General features: G+C 38.2%; 1 protein-coding gene and 1 long non-coding RNA gene across 2 annotated transcripts; one reads left to right on the forward strand and one right to left on the reverse strand.

Moving 5' to 3' along the window:
• Window positions 1–1,785: 1,785 nt before the first annotated feature.
• LOC145218733 (uncharacterized) lies at window positions 1,786–2,320 on the forward strand. Its single transcript, XR_013857715.1, has 2 exons — window positions 1,786–2,162; window positions 2,223–2,320. It is a non-coding gene; the product is annotated as an uncharacterized LOC145218733 (long non-coding RNA).
• Window positions 2,321–2,650: 330 nt separating this feature from the next.
• LOC145220057 (uncharacterized) lies at window positions 2,651–18,404 on the reverse strand. The gene is made up of 11 exons (XM_080087355.1): window positions 18,230–18,404; window positions 16,550–16,735; window positions 13,481–13,660; window positions 12,184–12,342; window positions 10,725–10,883; window positions 8,349–8,414; window positions 7,571–7,675; window positions 5,645–5,994; window positions 5,054–5,224; window positions 4,435–4,533; window positions 2,651–3,998 (listed from the first exon to the last, which is right to left on the reverse strand). Exons 1-11 carry the CDS (start codon window positions 18,399–18,401, stop codon window positions 3,513–3,515), a joined length of 2,133 nt encoding a protein of 710 aa, XP_079943481.1. The 5' UTR covers window positions 18,402–18,404; the 3' UTR covers window positions 2,651–3,512.
• Window positions 18,405–18,499: the final 95 nt, after the last annotated feature.

Below are 18,499 nucleotides of genomic sequence, written 5' to 3' on the forward strand. Positions count from 1 at the left end.
CTAGCCCACATTTGTTTGTTTACAATTATATTATACAATAACAAGCACATGTAAAAGCATGTGAGCCAATAAATGATAAGCTGCAGCGGCCGATCTCTCGTCCCCAGCTGCACTGATGAGACCTTAAAGGTCGAAACAGTGTGCACTGTCTGCAGCTTATCATTCATTGGCTCACATGCTTTTACATTGATACTGTGACACTGAGCCGACTTCACTGTGGTTCCCAAGCAGTTGCTTGGCCATTGTGAGCCAGTTTCATCTGTGCTGTATGCCCAGTTGTGGCATCGCACAAACTAGGTGATGCATGGGGTTGTACCCTGTTGCTCCCAACAAACTGGAGTGCCGTTGGATGGCTACCCAAGCACATGTAATTGTTGGCAAGTGGAAAACCACCCAGTTTTAACAAAACAAACCACTTAAGTCAAACGGACGCACACGAAGTTAGTTTTCAAGTCAACAACCAGTTTAATACATTTTCAAATATTAAAGTATTGGTTATCAACAGGTTTTGTTAAAAACAACAATAAAATCAAAGTACCAAACCCAACCAATTTCGGTTGTCAAAACGGTCCCGTCGAAACAGTACGATTACGACTTTAATGGCGACAACTCTATTAATGGTTTGGTTTTAGATTAGATTAGCAATAAATGTTCTGAACGAGACATGGCCAAAATTTTGCCTGACAGAAGACATTCGTATCGCGCATTTCTTAACGACCGAAACAGCGGGAAGAAATCATACTTTAACTGCAGCTCTGGGGGACTAAAAATAAAACATTTTTAACAAAAATATTAAAAGCTCATGTTTAAAATATGACCTGACTGAGGGTTTTGCTGACAATTTTAAACCTTCACGTTACAGATTAGGTAACCTTTCTGATAAATACAGGTTTTACCATTATATAGGGTATAATAAATGTTACATCTTATTTGCCAGTAATTGCCGATTTCTATAGATTCCCGCATTTCCTTAGTACAACTTGTGTTGTAACCTAGTGCGTTGTGTGACGTAACAATCGACTGCCAGTTTTGTGTGATAACCAGGGCTGCCAAAGCTTGGGTTTTGCCCCAAGATCTTGGGTTTTTACTTGACGTCTTGGGTTCTTGGGTTTTAATTTGAAAATTATAGCAATTCTTGGGTTTTGAGTCCTATTGATGGAATAAATATATGTAACAACTATTTTAACGAGAAAAGTTTTTCGGGTAGCTGCACTAGGCCATTTTATCATCTCTTTTATTTTCTCCCTTTTCTAGACCCTAATTCTTTCTAGATAGTATACAGTGAAAGCATCGATACACTTAAAAATGCAAATAAACCAATGCTCGTTAAACATAAAAACTGCTAACCATCACAGAAGTTTTAATGCTGCAAAATATACTGTAGACTAGACATTACTAATTTTATGAAAAAGAAAACAGATGATGATCCGTGATCGTCAAACAGCCAAGAGTGAACTGGCGATTGCTGCATATTTTATTGAACATAATATTCCCTTTGCTTGCATTGACCATTTCCTGTTTGTAAAGTTGCATTTCGGGACTGTAAATTGTCAAAAAACTGTCAATGAAACGAGTAAATTTACTAATTAATTGAATTTCTAATTACATTTTGCAATCTTGGGTTTTCATTTAAATTCTTGGGTTATTTTACTGTGAGTCTTGGGTTTTGTTAAAATTCTCATTGGCAGCCCTGGTGATAACGCAACGTGGTTTAGTTCTTTTCGTTGCTGACTTCCGTGAAGCACGGTGCTGCGTCGGTTGTTGTAAAAAAGCTGTTTATTGACGATTACTGGTGAGTCACTTTGTGTATATGTGTTTAATGACTCAATATTGTGAATTACCATAATGACTGCTAACCGCTGTGAACTTGACCTAAACTGCAATGACCTAAAATGTCATTCCCCTTTTTTAATAGTCGTACTGTACGTGTAGTTGGGTTTATTTAAGTTGCTTAAGTTGTATTTGTTTACGCAGCGTTCTTGTACGATATTCACGTGAAGCGTGACTTTTCCACACTGTCGCTCTACATAGCTTGGTAAGCATTGTGTATGACGTCATAATGGCATATTGTGGTTTCATGCTTTATTGTGTATTTAGGTGTGTGACAGTGATTTCTGGGATTGCCCATGTTATATATTTTCTTCCGGTTACCATAACAGTTGGTAAGCTTTGAGTTATATTTCTACATTTAAAGCGCAATGTTAATGTCATGCTTTATGTAGAAACCGTTTCCTATTCGTTTCCGATCGTTTCTATCGCCTCCCACCGTCCTCTTCATTCTTCATTGAAAGTGTTTGAATATAAGATCTACAAAACACCCTATCTGTGTGGACTGCGTGTTGGAGACCTTTAGGAATCGCGTTTCAATCCCTCCTCGTGTGACGTTCCGCGCTGTAACCGGGGCGCGTTCACGGGACGTTACAATAAATCTGTAATATACTACATTTTAGATGATTTGACAAGAATAAATAGTCTCAAAAAATTGTCTCTGGGTTTCGTTCCCCTAACTTACAGCTTCATGTGTGTCACTAAAATGATTAATTGTATCATACCTTATTGATATATAAAACCTTGTTAAAAGATATAATAAAACTTCTGTCGTTTAAAGTTAGGGACTACGTACTCCTCACGGTTTGCTCAAGACGATTGCTACAAAATGTTTAAACGTTGTTGAAATAACACAACATACTTATAAAACTCAAACATAAAATCTACTAACGCAAATGATAGTACACCGCTAGTACATTAGAAACAATTAAAAAGCTTTATAGCAAGCATATGATATTTGCCAGCAGTTGGGTTTCTAAAGCCAAACTTTTATAATTTTGGACCATTGTAAAACAATAAGTACTAAAAGCGGACGTTGGAATGATACGAACAGGAATGAATATCGATGTTAATAAAGGTTTTACACGTCCATGTTTAAAACGCATGGCATTTCAGCGCAAAAGTAACATCTAAGAAAAGCGATTTTTTAGGATTATATCGCGGTATTAGGAAGGCGATTGTTACGAAAATACACTGACGCGGGAACACAAGAAAACAACGAAAGAGGAACACTAGGCGATGGTAAATCTCAAAAAGCATTAGTAACCAACAGAGAACATCTTAACATACGAACAAGGTAATAAAAATGGAACACCAGTTTGACGTCGGATGTGTATATTTTTTACCGCTTTATCTTTTAAACTGGAGTGGATGCTAAGATTTTATCGAAAGTAATGATGTAATATGACACTGAATAGAGGCAAAAACTAATTGTAAAGTTTTAGTTGACTTTTAGTGGTAAAAATGTAACCATTCTAACACGTTTTTCTGGGTCTTTGTTTTAATCACAATTTAAACCCCTTAGTATTATATTCCAAACGCAAATCATAATCAATAAAAGAGTGTATAAAAAGGCGATGTTTACAGGGAACTTCTCAATATCGTTCGAACCAAGCGAACAGGCGCGAGCAAAAAGAAAATAACTTAACAAAAATCTCAAAATAAAACAATAGCAACAAAAACACTTATGCTTCCGAGTTCGCATTCGACGATTTAAAGGCAACCGACTCTTCAGTGCTCGGAGACTTGTCATCCGAATTGTTCTTGTCCTTATTGTTTCGCAAATGCCTCACAAACTTACGATAAAGAAAACTGCCCACAAGAACAAGCAAAGTTACTTGTAGAACACCTGCAAGAACGATCACCCAAGGTTTCCGTAACGTTTCCAACACCGACGGTCGATCAACGGAGTTATTACTAGTTTTAGGAACAGGTTTTGATGCAACAGCTGTTGTTGTGGTAGTGGTCTTTTTCCTGGTGCTCGTATTTTGTAAAGGGTTTGGTGATTTGGAAGGTTCCTTCATTGCTTGTGGTTGGTTTTCGATCGCCCAAATCGAGCTGACGTCCATATTTTCTTTTGCTTCGGTTGTGGGTGAAACAGTAGTTTTGCTTGACAACACAACTTTGCCTTTTGTTGACAGGGTCACGTAGGAAAAGACTGACGGCGTAACCTGGAAAGTAATAATAAAGTCTAGTAAATTGTTTCGATGGCTTCATGAGTTTGTAAGTTTGTTAAATATTATTGCAATACAACAGTAGGCTACTTTTAGCATTCAGGGTCGCTTAAGTCGCCAAACACAAACTCTTAAACCGACAAGTACCTTTTAATTTATTAGAAAGCAAAATTACTGAAATGCACGTAAAATGTTTTTGTAACCCTCCCTTGACACCCCACAAAGGACTTTACACCACAAAGGCCATGAGCCACAGTGTGCTGGGCACCAAGTCGTGTGCTTAGAACCACTAAATGATTGAATTTGTTCATGTAAACAGGCATTGGGCAGATACCATTTTAGGTATTTTTACATGAGTTCGAGTATCTCTTGCCCAAATCGTGTTGTAACTCATCAAAACCAAAAGTAAAACAATTATTAAGTAAGAACTCACCGTGGGCGAAGATGTGGTACTCGGTTTAGCAGTTGTAGATAAATTACGATTTGGGTCCGTAAACTTGTAAAGCAGAGGACAGACACCAACTTTGCGAACCTACAAAAATACGACTTGATTTATAAAATACGACGATATAAAATTACAAGTTGGGTTGTACACTTTATGTGTAATGGCTTGACCAATCTTACATCCCAAGAAGCATTTCGGCACTGCTGATGCGCCACACTATCGTGTCTTACTTTTTTTAACATGCGTAGAAGTTGTAGAAATGGATTTCACTGTAGGACAAGCTTTATGTTTTTATTATTATTAAATGCATAAGCAGGCTTGATTTTTGGTTTTAAAAGCTTGGGCGATTTGTAATGGAGTTTACCATCAGGGTCACAAAAGCTAATGTACGCTTATTTTACGTTACTGAATGAGACAGAGCGAAAAAAAGCTCAGCGCCCCCCTAAAGGTCGAAACATTGGCAAAAGTGTTAAACGTAGTAAAAGCCTAATGAGATTCATTATCACTCCTAAAGGTCTGATGCTATCTTGGTCTTGCAAAAAATAGCAGCATTCTGCTTAAAATGCCAAAACAGACCACCCGCTAAGAACCCTAGTACTTCCCGAACCTTGATCGTTGTCTTTTCGTAACACGCGTGGACTTTCATCTGGCACTCATCTTTGTAGGTTTTTCCGTCTGAACCACAGACCACATCTGATATGAGATTGAGTCGTCGAGGTGGAGAAAACAAGGCTGACCTCTTGTGGCGACGGTTTCGACCTCTTCTGGATCTTCGACGCTGCGTACAAAGTTTGACACGTTAGAACAAAAAGACATTGGAACAACAAATTATATTAAAAATCGAATTTAAACGCAGAATTATAGGTAACTTACTATATTTATTCGTACACATAGAAGAGAAAAAGGTATAAAAAATTTATTGGTAACAATAATTAAAAAAAAAAAAATTTGGGTAACAATGATATAAAAAAAATTATTCGTAACAATGATTCATTTCCGCGTTTAAAGTAAGTTACATATAGACATTAACAATGTCATCTCCATAAAGATGACATTATAGACTCAGGATATTACTCCAAGCTTAAAAAAGCTAAAAATGCTACGCATTCAATGTTCATGTTCTTTAAACTTAAGAACGACTGATTTTGGCAAGCAACATAATTTTCAAAATTTCAAATCATCGACTATTTTATTTTACCTTTGGTCGACTTCGTTGTCTTTGACCTCTTCTGTTGGTTTTTGTCCAATCAGCTTGTGGTCTCGGGTTTCTGTTTCTTCCAAAATGCGCCTTGTCCAACCCGATGTAGTCGATTTGTATCCGAAAAATTTTGTCGGTCTTGGGCGTCCGTTGTGGCAAGCGCCTCCTAGTGTTTGGATTCCTTGTCGTCGTGGCAACGGTGGTCGTCGTTGGCTCGTCGCTCGGGTCTAGAAGGTTCATTTGTTCGTCCTCGTATAAACGCGACTGGAGTTCAGGCATTATTTTGTACACCTCCTGTAGGGATGACTTTCCAAATCTGGAGAGCGTGTTTTGCTGAAGAGCATACGCAGCTGCAAATTTAAAAGTAAACAAGAATTACAAAATGATCAGAGTCAAATCAATTGCAATGTACCAACTATTGAAATGATAACTGCCATATTATAAAGAGCGAAACCAACCCCCATAACCGCTGTTTTAAACTGATTACTGTTCTCTAGTATAATCCAGAACCCAGTGTATAAAACCGTAGGCCAAACAGAATCAATCGGTGTACACAATGTTTGCACTGAATATACACTCATGTAATATAGTTTCTATCACCCACCCAAACTGTAAGAAGGGTCACCGGGTGAAAGGTCACGTCAAACTGGGTTAAACGTTAAAGTGCGCAATTTCAGTAACTCAACTGACACTACAGTACATTTGATAAATTTCAAACCAGTTTTTATTGTATTTTTCGACAATCAGGCGGCAGTCCGAGAACTGAAAATTGCCCTTTGTCGTTAACGGGGTTCGAACCCAGGATACTCCCAGGGACGAATCCCGATCAGGTTTTAACCATTTCTGTGACCAACTTTGTGACGTGTCGACAAGAACGCAAATTGAATATCGTTATTTGTGTGCGATCACACATAAAGTAACAATGTTGCATATTACCCCAAGGGCACAGCCTATTGATTTATTATTATAGATTGATTTGTTTTCGTTTTTCGGTATTTTGTTACATAAACCTTGTAACTTCGGTACCAGGTGCTAATAAATCTGAGTAAGCCTGATGAACGCAGATCAAAATCTTGCGGTGGTGACATATTTTCTAGACCAAGTTACAGCGTGATAAATCGACCATAGGAATTTGTTTAGATGGTACAACCTTTCGGTTGGCAACGGACGTAAACTCACATAGGGTGTGTTCTACCGCTGTTTAAAACCATGACCTACGCTGAGTTGATATTTACGGCTGATTATGTCCAAGCAAGCTCCCTAGATCTTAAGTTAGATCGCGGCTGATGCATGATATAGGCGAATAGGTGGTAATGATGCGTGTTAAGCAAGTTGGTTGGGTTTGCATTAGTAAACACACCGGTGCAGTGATGATGTAAATTATAAGGCAGTGGTTTTTGAAATAACTGCACAACTTGGAAAATGTATTCTTGAACCGCTAAGTATGGAGCAACGTTTAAATTGTGTGTTTTAAGATAAAATTGTAGATTTGTTTACGATGAGGGGTTAGACATTGTGAAAACATTAGGTTATATAATGTTATCTTAAAAATGGCTTCTGCATAACTTGATGCTTATTTAACGCGGGTCTAGCTATATCAAACTGTGGCAGTTATACATTTCAATGGATAAATACGTCCGTCCTGAAACCGATTCTTATACAACATTGCAATCGCTAACCTAGATGTCGTAAACGTTTCTGCGAAAAACTTCGATGGGGCCTAGTTCGCCAGGCCTTATTTTAACAAAATTTCGGTATCGCGCCGTTTTATCGGGCTTGTTCTTCTGGTACAGGCCGACTTACATCTCTATCTTGACTTCTCGAACCCAGCAGGATTTCAAAAAATTTTTGAACCGGCGTTCCAACTATAAACCCAACATCAAAGGTCTAAAACCGTTACGATTGGTGAGATATCTATCAACTAACCTTCGTCACATACAGCATCACACGAACACTCGAAATCGTCGTTTCCAATTGGTCTGCAAGCTCCATGAAGACAGAAGATGTACTCGCACGGATTCCTCGGAGACTCTGCGAAATATTTTGCAGAAATATAAATTAAAAACGAGTTTTAACGAATGAAATTTGGAGGATATACTGATGCAGAAAATGTCTTTTACCGCGATTCAATTTGAAAAACTGTTGATAATGCCAGTTATTCTTGATACATTGTCCGAGAGAATTTACAGAGCTACTTAATTCTGATAAAAACAAATGGCTTTCACGGCTACGCATTACTTTTTGCCCTAATCCGCTCAGTAATGCACGTGTTTCAGAAGTATATACGTGGTGTGGAAACAATTTATGTCAAACAATTTTATTTCAATAATTTACTTTCCGTGAAGAGCAACATTTCTCCGCAATTATTTATTCGTTGCATCTGATAACATATCACACACGGAATAACTAAACATAGACCAGATTGCTGCGATTTGCGTGGAAGGCCTCTACTTGTTATGACCGTGAACGTTGTGAAGTATTGGCACATCTAAATACGGCGACACTTTGAACTGTTTACTGCGATAACCGTAGTCCAAATTTCCGGCCTTAACTAAATACCATTACTTGCGTGGCATCAGTACCGTGCGCACACGTGCCAGCTTAAAAAATCGCTAGGAAATGCCCTTGTTTATCTCCAATGAGCGCGCCATATTCGGCAGGAGGAGCATGCCGGTAAATAAACCTAAGAATAACGGCGGTTTACCTGAAACCTCAGTGTCGTCGGTGTCTGATCCGGAGCCGTACAAGACTCTATCCAAGACTCCAGGGCCTGTTAAAAAAATAACAGCAATAAGTAAAAGTTCCACAGCCAATTTTATGCCGGTAGGTTAATAGAATGAGGTCCAAGACAAGTGTACAGATCATTGTATATCCAGTCCCGTAAAAAATGTGTTTGCAAATCATGTCCCAAAGTATTGGATTTGGCTGCAGCGACTCAATGGTGTTTGGAAATTTTCAAACATATTTTTAAACATGTTTGCGTTTATAGTCACAGGGTCATTTCATAGCTTTAGAGTGCCACATAGGGACAAATATGTTAAAATACGTTTTATGTTTGCATACAACAAATGCCTAAAAGATGATTGCTTGACCAGGTTTTACGCAAAAACATTGAGGTCACGCAAAAAAATGCAAAACTAAACCGAGAACAGTCACTAAACCGAGATGATTCAAAGTAAAACTAGTCTCAAAGTAATTAAAACAACGGTGTCGGCGTAAGGCCATTACATGTCGTTGTGCCAAGCACACGAAGTTTAGACTGGATTTGGAAAAAGCTATAGGAAAACACAATACGGGTTTGGCGAGTTTGACCACGTTACAAACCACTGCATAGGGTAAACGTTTGTCAGTCGTTTCTGTGGCGCCAATCCTTCGATTTGAATCTTACAACAATACAATCAACATGACATGAATAAAGGCGGTTGCCAATATCTACATAAGCTTGTATGTTGGATGTACGCAGGTTGCTTGTCGGTAAAGCATGCCAGGGCAAAGCACACCTGGTATGCGGTTGGGACTAAGGACCTCGTGCCCATGTTTGTGTGATGTGATGTGTCACGAAGTTGTCGTTAAAAACCAACAGACAAAGCGCTTATTTATTCGCGGTAAGGCCTGGTTTTTCCGGTCAGAATTACACGTGATTTGCTGATTTAGACGTTCCGTTTAGGTGGAAGGTGAAAGGTTTGATTAAAGTAAACGCTACAAAAAAATGAATAAAGCGTTAATATTTCAATTTTCGTTTATAAAGTTGTCATTGTTTATTTAATAGGCGTATTACCTGTACACTGATCACATATTTTTTTAACGAAGCAAATTCAGTTGATTGAATGTTGAAAGTAAAATATTTAAAACAACAAAATACTCAAAGTCGATTTCACTGAAAACTCGCTTTATTGAGATTATAGCTTTCATGGAAAGTTAAAAGGTATAACGTTAGCACTTAAGATCAGTTGACAGAACACTTCTGTTTGTAAATAAGGGAAACTTGACCTATATATTACATCCATAATGGCTAAAACTTTTATCCTTATAACATCTAAACAATATATTTTGAAAACAAGCCTGTAAACCTACAATATTTAAGGTTCAACGGCGTCAACAGCATCCAAGGCAAACTAAAATTTTAAGTCAACCCCTAAAGTGTTTGAAATACAACGCCAAATTAATATGAGATAGCCTTGAACCTGGGGCATGTTACCACGGTCTAACACCAAGATGGTTGTGGGTCAACAACTTGAACTTAAACAACACGGAAAGAGCTACACCCGGGGCTACTAATGAATTTCGCAGCATCCAATAAACACTTGTCTCATTTTACCTCTGAGTTCATCAGTTTCGCCCTTAAAACGTGTCGGCACCACAAAATGAAAAACAAAATGTGAGCACAGTAAAATGAAGTGCTTAACGGACGAAAAACTGAGAGTGCGTATATTTTGCCTTTAGTGATCAACATATTGGCCCAATCGGTCAATAAAAGCGACATACCCTAATGCAGGGGTCGGCAATACCCCTGGCACGCGTGCCATGTTTCGCTCGCGAGGTGGTTTTTCATGGCACGCCAACCGATTTGCGTGTTCATATTTACGTACTAATTTAAACTGTTACACTGCTTGTTTTCAGTTTTTAACATGTCATTGACTTAAAATTCAGCCTTACATAGAAAACAACACTCTGCTTTCTCTTTATTATGGAAATCTGCTGGCACGAACTACTATTATTTAGCAAAAACGTTGGCACGCGAGGTCATTAACACATGGAAATAAAAAGTAAGTTGACACGCGTCGCCTAAAAGGTTGCCGACCCCTGCCCTAATGTAAAATTCCGAAAATAACTTATTTATTTGTTAAATGATTTCTACCAAAAACATGGCAATATTTTTATATTTTAAAAACAAAGTGTCTGCATCATTTTCTTTTATTTCGGAGATGATTACTTTACTTTGTACAAACTATGAACCGATTTGGATGTACCGATCCAAAGTTACATAACTTAGTACTCTATATCAAAAAGTATCTTTTCCTCTTGACTCATGCTTTTAGGTTAAATCACCAAATAACCAGTTACACAGTAATATACGAACCTGGAAGTGCTAAATCTTTTGGCTGATCCTGGCACGCTCCCACGTGTTCCAGTTTGATACCCTTCTGATCTTGGCAGGCTGCCTCTGTCAGATAGCATTCGTTGTAATAGCTTTGCTGATCCGTACCGCATACGGTATAAGGACGAGTGCCTTGACAATCTACAATAAAACCATTACGGAGAATTAGAAAATAACTTAGAAGTTTAATGGTAAAAATAACGGCCCAAATAGACGTAAAAAGCGACATGCTTTATTGTTCAAACGTTTCGGCAAATGCTCATGCCATCATCAGTGATCATCATTTGCCGAAACGTTTGAACAATAAAGCATGTCGCTTTTTACGTCTATTTGGGCCGTTATTTTTACCATTAAACTTATGAACAGATCCGTATATAGTGTTCCAAACTTAGAAGTGTTATAAGGATTAATTTAACGTGTCAGAAATGTACATGGTTCAAGACGTTTAACACAAAATTCTTGCACCCTTGATTCTCCTCATAATAAAAAATAAGACTTAGAAACAGATTGGAATTTTTTGTATTGGCATTTCAGACCTATGTCAATGATATTTATTACGTATTCACAGCCAACGTGTCTGGACTCTGTAAGATTTTTTTTGTTCAAAGTGGATTCCAAGTTACAGTATTGTGGCCATTAATAAATGCGAAATTGTTAAAGCATTTTGCTGTTAAATTTCCAAGCGCTCTGCAGTAAATGTTGGAATGCAAGACATACATTTACGCCAAAGTCAATGCAGGTCATTCTCATTAGAAAAATTTCAATGTCTTTCTCGAATTTTTTTGGTTAATTACGTTATTACCCGCGATATTAAAACCTGCGTGGATTATGTAGCCAAGTATCAGCAGATAAACGTGACAAAGACCGGCCGCTTGTTGGACTAACGTGAAACCGATGCCACAACAGTTCGCCGAAGTACATCAACGGATATACCGCTAACATCACTTTCAGAACGATTCTGACAAAAACGACCGCCCCGGTGATATGATTCCAAATAGCAAAATGATTAACTTTATGTTTTAATGGGAATTCAGTACTGCGTTGGTCTTAATTTAAAAAGGGATCCAAACTTTTGCTAAATGTGATTGCAGGCGTGAATTTCAATTATTTTTGTTTGGCACTTACTCCCTCTGTTGTAAAGTTTTGTAAATGCGCATTTTGTTTCTTGGGCACAATTTTAGCCTTATTTGCCTCTTCATAGATCGACATACTTTTCAAAAATGATACATTTTCCAAATAAATGAAATACAATTTGAAAACTGCTTACTTTTTGAAATTATGGACTTCGTTACAAACTAAATCCGAAAATAACCAGAATATACACAAAAAAGTGCAAACCAGGCTTAATCAGACCGCTTGAACCTTATCTCTGCCTTTGTATAGGTCTATGTGCGTGTTTGTTACTTTAACGGAACCGATCTAACCAACACAAAACATTTACCGTGCTTGCAGAGGCACGGCCCATCCTCGGCATCAGCATCACAAACCGCCCCGTACAAGCAAGTCTCGCCCTCAACACAGACGTCATCAACTGAACCCCCGTCACCCGACCCATACCGAGGGGGAATCCCAGGGAGGTCCCGCGGAGGCGAACGCGGACCTGCAAGAAAAAAAAATTGGTTATTTTTTGTCGATTTGCGTATCACAAACTATTTTAAATTTGTTACGTGAAATTTCGTACTTTGCTAAGAGCAGAACCTAAACTTTGGGAAACTTTTGCATATGTTTAAAAGTAAGTAAAGTACAATTAAATAACTTTAAAGGAGCAGTGATTCCATGCGATTAAATCTTCGTGAGGTTTGATTTTAGGGATTGGATAGTATTTTGTTTTAAAATGCTTAATAAAATAACGAAATGGATTTACTGCGTTCTTACAAAGGTAAAAGGACCACCGGTAAAAATGATGAAATCTCAACTGTTTAAAAATTGAAATGTTCTAGCAAATGTCCCCTCTTCGGTACTAAAGGTGTTTATTAAGATGATGACAAATTTTAACACTGTTTGTTCGCAAAATATTCGTTCCGTGTTTACAGCAGCAAAGCCCGTTAAGGAATAATTTAACTCGTTTTTCCCGGCGTCGGAGCAAAAGTGCAAGAATCGAATTTCGAAAGCGAAATCGAATTAATGGTGAATAAGGCATTTAGCGGCGGTTTGGCAAACGGTAAGGCATGAAATATTGATGCGAATTTGAAGTAACCAAAGGCGACGCAAATGCAAAAACGATTACGGATAATCGTATAATGTTTTGTGGGTGCTTCACAAGGCTTATGTTCACTTTCCACGAGCCTCCCTCTAATGCACAAACATGTTAAACCAGTCACAGGCCATCTTATGACTTTATCATATTATCGGGACATTTAGGAACACTATACACGGACTTTCCGCAGTTTAAGCTTGACATCAATACCGTGGTGACATCCAATATGCTTAGGAACAGTCCATGTATAGTTGTCCTAAGTATATTGGATGCCACCACGGTATTGTTATCGGGACATTATTTGCATATTTGCAGTGTTAATTTTTACCCCACCCTTGTAGGAGGCTTGTTTACTGCCTTAAAATCACTCGTTACCCATGCACTTAAAATATCAAGAAACGTGTTATTGCTTTGCAAATTAAAAACATGGACTTAGTTGGCTTTGCATCAATTGACACGAAATTGAACAAGGCACGTGTTTAGCGCAAATGATCCGTAGTTAATTTTTAGTTTTCAGCTTGTTTCGATTTAAACAACATACCCTTTTCACAGGAGCCAGACCACTGCACAGTTATTGCAGTCTGACAACGGCATGCAGCCAAACGAAGATGGCATTCAGTTCGATACGTTGACCCATCCGACCCACACACATAACTCAACTCAGGATCACTTGGCGAACGAACTGGGTGACTGTCGCAATGCATCGTACATCTGCACGTTTCTGTAACAACAGCATTCAAGTGTTAAGTATCAAGATCGTGGGACCAACCTAATGTTAATCTGTCTGTAAACTATGTTAATAATGCTTCATATATTCTATTTGAATAAGGAAGTGATCTTAATTTTAGATGTATATTATTTCCTAGGGACCTAATGCACATCTTTCGCTACGTGTTGTTTACTATCAAATAGATCGTTTGCCTCCCAGGAACTTTGGATGTCAAACCCAAAAATAGATCCTTAATTAGGTTCTTCAAAGTCCTGAGGGCTTGTTACGTGACGTAATGTGCAACGTTTTTAATTATTTTGTACGTAACTGCGGCATCACCGGCAAAGATTTTTAAACTATAACGTCACCTGCTGACGCCAAAGTAGATTTCTTAATCAATAGTATTTTTGCCAGGTTGGGGAAAATTACAGGCTGATTGCCGTGCGTCATTCCGTACAATTTTTAGTGGCAAATCTCGGATAAGGATGTTGCTAACAATGAAGCACAGTTCCCGCTCAAAATCAGTACATAATGAATACTAAGATGCATGCCTAGAAATGGTCACTTAATAAAACTGTGCCAAAGACAGTGGTAGAATAGAGATTAAAAAACACCTTGGTCAGCAAAGTACCATTTAAAAAACATATACCTAATAATAAAAATGCGTATTAATAACTAAGGTTTGTTACAGCTAGAACTCCATGGTCTTTGGTGTATTAGGTGAAAAGTAATAGACCTGAGAAGCAAATAACCACATAAATTATATTAAACGAAGATGGAAATTGTTTTGAATGAAAACTAAAATGCATTGAATGGCTGCGAGAGCCACAGTATCCTTGGACGCAAAGCGCTAATGCAACACCACAACAAATACTGAAAGCTATTATATGCAAAGAAACAAAAAAGGTTTGGCTTGTGACGATATCTTATCGCAAGAGGGGCAGTTGCCAGTAATCTTTAGCAGTTACAAACATTGCCGAGTTCACATTTGGCAAGACTCGCGCAAGGCATTCCCTAAACTCAACTGCACCAAGTTGGTTGGACATTTCTTACAATATGTTGCAATTTTTTGGCTATACACGGAAATGGGACAGACCGTCACGTAATTGCACAGATGGTGGAACTATTGACTTCCGTGTTTTCTGGACCTTATTCAAATAGAAAAACAGATTTTGGCAAACAACACTGTTTTATGCATAGCATCACGCCCAAACCCATTTCAACCCATATTAGTTCTGGTGGTCTCGCAAGTTCCGATGCCATGAATCACTTAACGCAACAGCAACAAACAAACTGCCACTAACAGGACATGTAGTATTTTTACCAGTGCACAGCGTAACACCACATTTCCGGAGTTCGTATATTCACCTGCTGTAAAGTGGATTTGTTTGTGGAGTGAACGTGATAAGAGCATTTAACCTGAATAGTGAACGATATTACTTAATATGGTTTTCCGATTGGTAGCCGAAATTATTGCTTCGTTGCTTTACTTTACGATTTTTTTTTGAGGAAGGTACGGTTCGTGAAAACAAGTTTTAAATCCCATTTGTTTGCATTTGTTAAAATTCAGACACAAACTTAAATGTTGAAACTTTAAGACGACGCTTTAGCCCACAGCAAGAATTCAAACTGATTATACTCAAAGTTCTAACACCTGCCATGGGCATCAACGATCGCAAGTAGAAAGGGTTGAAATGTTTGCATAAACAGTCCTAAATCTTAACCGATGGGTTGGTAAGCGTGAAGCAAAGTGTAATAGCCAGTTTTCTGATTGATGATAAAGTCGCCTAGCCGAAAAAACGAGTTGTAGGACTTCGATACGCTATGCTTTTTATAACTACGTTTTGTTACAGTTTTCAAAACCGTAAAATGAACACTTATAAATTTAGCGATTGTCTTTGGAAAACGCCCCACTGACTTAACTTGATTTAAAAAAAACATTAAAAGGAGAATGTACACAGCAGACTAATTCACATTCATAATTTTAAAAATATAAGGCTTAAGCCTGCATGGGTGGCGTATTTCCGTTTAATTCAAAGTTCCCACGATCGCTCTATGCTTGAATAACAAAGTAAACATCACAGGCGTCGGCAAGGACTATTATGTCCTTTCCAAAAAGGAAGCAAATCTATTTTTCGACCAACTGGTATTTGCACCAAAGGTTGTGTGTATATAGTACTTGGAAATTTCGAAAACCATTACCTATGTATTGTTTAGGAGTAAGAACAAACTGAATGAGGTCCCGAATATCACTATTTGGAAGTCTTGATCCATGACTAATAAATATTCACGCCTGTGGGTTATCGTCATAGCAGTATCGTTGTGTTTAGACATATCGCATCTTGCACTATGACGTTTAATAAAACACTTGCCGTTTGTTTTAGATTGTCCAGACAATTGGTTTGATGGAAATACATTAGGTTTTAAGAACTTTACTGATTAATTTTGTCACGCAGTAAGTTATACAACGAAATTTAGGTTTAAACCTTCAGAAAAACTTAAAAATATTTCAGAGGTTGGTTCTATATCGGGACTTCGTTTTATTGAGGGGTAGAATGGAGTAGAAACATCAAACATGCGATGTGTAAACCTCGTTTTCTGGATCAACAAGTAAAGTTTAAACCTTTTCAAAGTGTTAACACAAGTTCAGTGTTACCGCGTAAAGACGTTTGTTGCATCAAGCTGAAATGTCATGTTGTGTTACATAATCAACGAACTTTCAACATTACGTCTGGCTTTGCAGAAAAAATGTCTAACCGTTGAAGATTTGAGTTACACCAAATGCAAATATTACGGCGTTTTTATTTACCTTACAAACACTGCTAATGTTGAATTCACTGGTAAGTTATACAAGTGACAAATATTTTATCTTGCAAAAGACTTGTCGTATTATCACCTCACCTACGCCCATCCTTGAAGCATGCCTTCGTCTCGTGGCAGTTGTGTCGTTATCTTCGCTTCGCCAACAGATGCCTCCGTGTCTACAATTCAATGACTGGTCGCATGGCTTGTCAGCGTCGAAGCTCGTGACAGGCATACTCGGATCACTAGCACAACCGAGGCTTCCATCGAAGTAGGCACTCATCTCTGTGAAGACATACGCATGAATGTAGGGCCTAGAATTTATGTTGAAAGTTTGTGTGCGTATGTTGGCGGATCAGTGACTAAGGAGACCGGAATGCGTGAAGTCCCAATGTTTGTGATTGTATTCGAAATGGAATTTTTATGAACTTTCCAAGTCAGCCAAAGACAAGCACGGTTTAATTAAGCGATTTTTCAGTTTATTTTCCTTACTAACTTTGCACAAAATTAAATAAAAAGCTAATCCTTTCCAACATGAGTGCTTTGGTTTGTGAAATTTTAAAAATTACATATTATTTTGCTCATTACGACTTTTCCAGTTTTTTGTCATACACAAAACACATTGCAGCTGCATAAGTTTATTATATGTTCTGTTTCGCCAATAAGGGTCAATTTTGAAAATAATCAATTTACCAACGCGATCTGTATTCAATTAAATTGAGATAAACAAACGAATCAATCCCCATGAGCTATTAACATTGACAGAGGGAATTATTCTCACACGTCACACCGAGGCAGCTCCAACGAAAAACATGTTTTTGGGCAGTCGAATCGGGCCTGAAAGTTTAACACGGTGGTCTTATCATGTCAGTCTTCATTTTGACGAGGCCAATAACGATAGAAGTCTTAAAACTTCCTGACAGGCATCGGGTGTCGATAGCGCGAATTAACTGCGTCAAAACACCACTGAACTGTTTCCACAAAGCGTTCTTATGGGAGTTCGAGAATTTAATTTGAATTATGTTTTGTATAGGCCAGTGGTCCCAGCTTGAATCAGCCTTGACGCATGAACTTATACAACGTAAATTCACTTAATGATGTCATTTGATGAAGTGAATTCTTATTGCGGCATAGCACTCCAAAATGCTTTTATAAAACGTCATGGGCGCCCTTCTCTTTGGTCCAGGATTTGTTTTTATACTGCAACAGCCAAATAACCATTTTAAAGTAGCTAATTTGATTAAAATCCAAACACCTTGACGCCTTTCGAAACCGCACAGCGTAACCTGGAAAGCCTTGACGTAAGTTCTAGTCAGGTGATATTAGTCTTGTCGACACGATTTAAGTTACTAAACATTGCGGTTTTTGCTCCTCAATTCCAGATAGGCTTATGTTACTTTACTTCAATCGCAAATACATGTAAGCCAACATAAAAATTCTCTGTGTTGATTGTGTTTGTTGTTAAACGCAATGTTGTAACATTTTCTGTCATTGGAGAGATATGGCTACTTGGTTGGGTGGAATACGTTTAAGTAGCATTAGGACAAACTCGGATGAACTTAACACGCTTTGTGGGCATACGGCTGACAGACAGCACTTCAAACTGTTTAACACGGCGATTGGTGACATCTACAACACGCAGGTCGTCTTGCCTATTCAGTCATTACATCGGTGAATATTTGGTGTCCTATTAGTCCGTTAGTTAGTGTTTATTGCGCCCGCATTTCTCTGCAAATGTAATTGACATTACGACCAATTGAACGACGCTTTTAGACTTACCTTCACCGGAACGTACACACTGGCCACTGAGGATCAACGCTACAGCCACCAAGGCCACCGTTGTTGACATTGCGTTGTTGGTTTCACGCAGCAACATACCAGAATTGATGTTGAGCAACAGGAAAATGTGCACAGTCAGTCCTATGCAAATATTCAACTTATTTGTACACATAAATCTCCTGTACAGAAATACACAATGTTTGCCGGTGATAAGGATAGGCGTTGACAATGTGATTCCTTTCTCCAAACTATGCCACGCATCATGTATAA

Source organism: Phallusia mammillata, chromosome 3 (assembly GCF_965637545.1).
Source record: "Phallusia mammillata chromosome 3, kaPhaMamm4.hap1.1, whole genome shotgun sequence".
Taxonomy (NCBI): Eukaryota; Metazoa; Chordata; class Ascidiacea; order Phlebobranchia; family Ascidiidae; genus Phallusia; species Phallusia mammillata.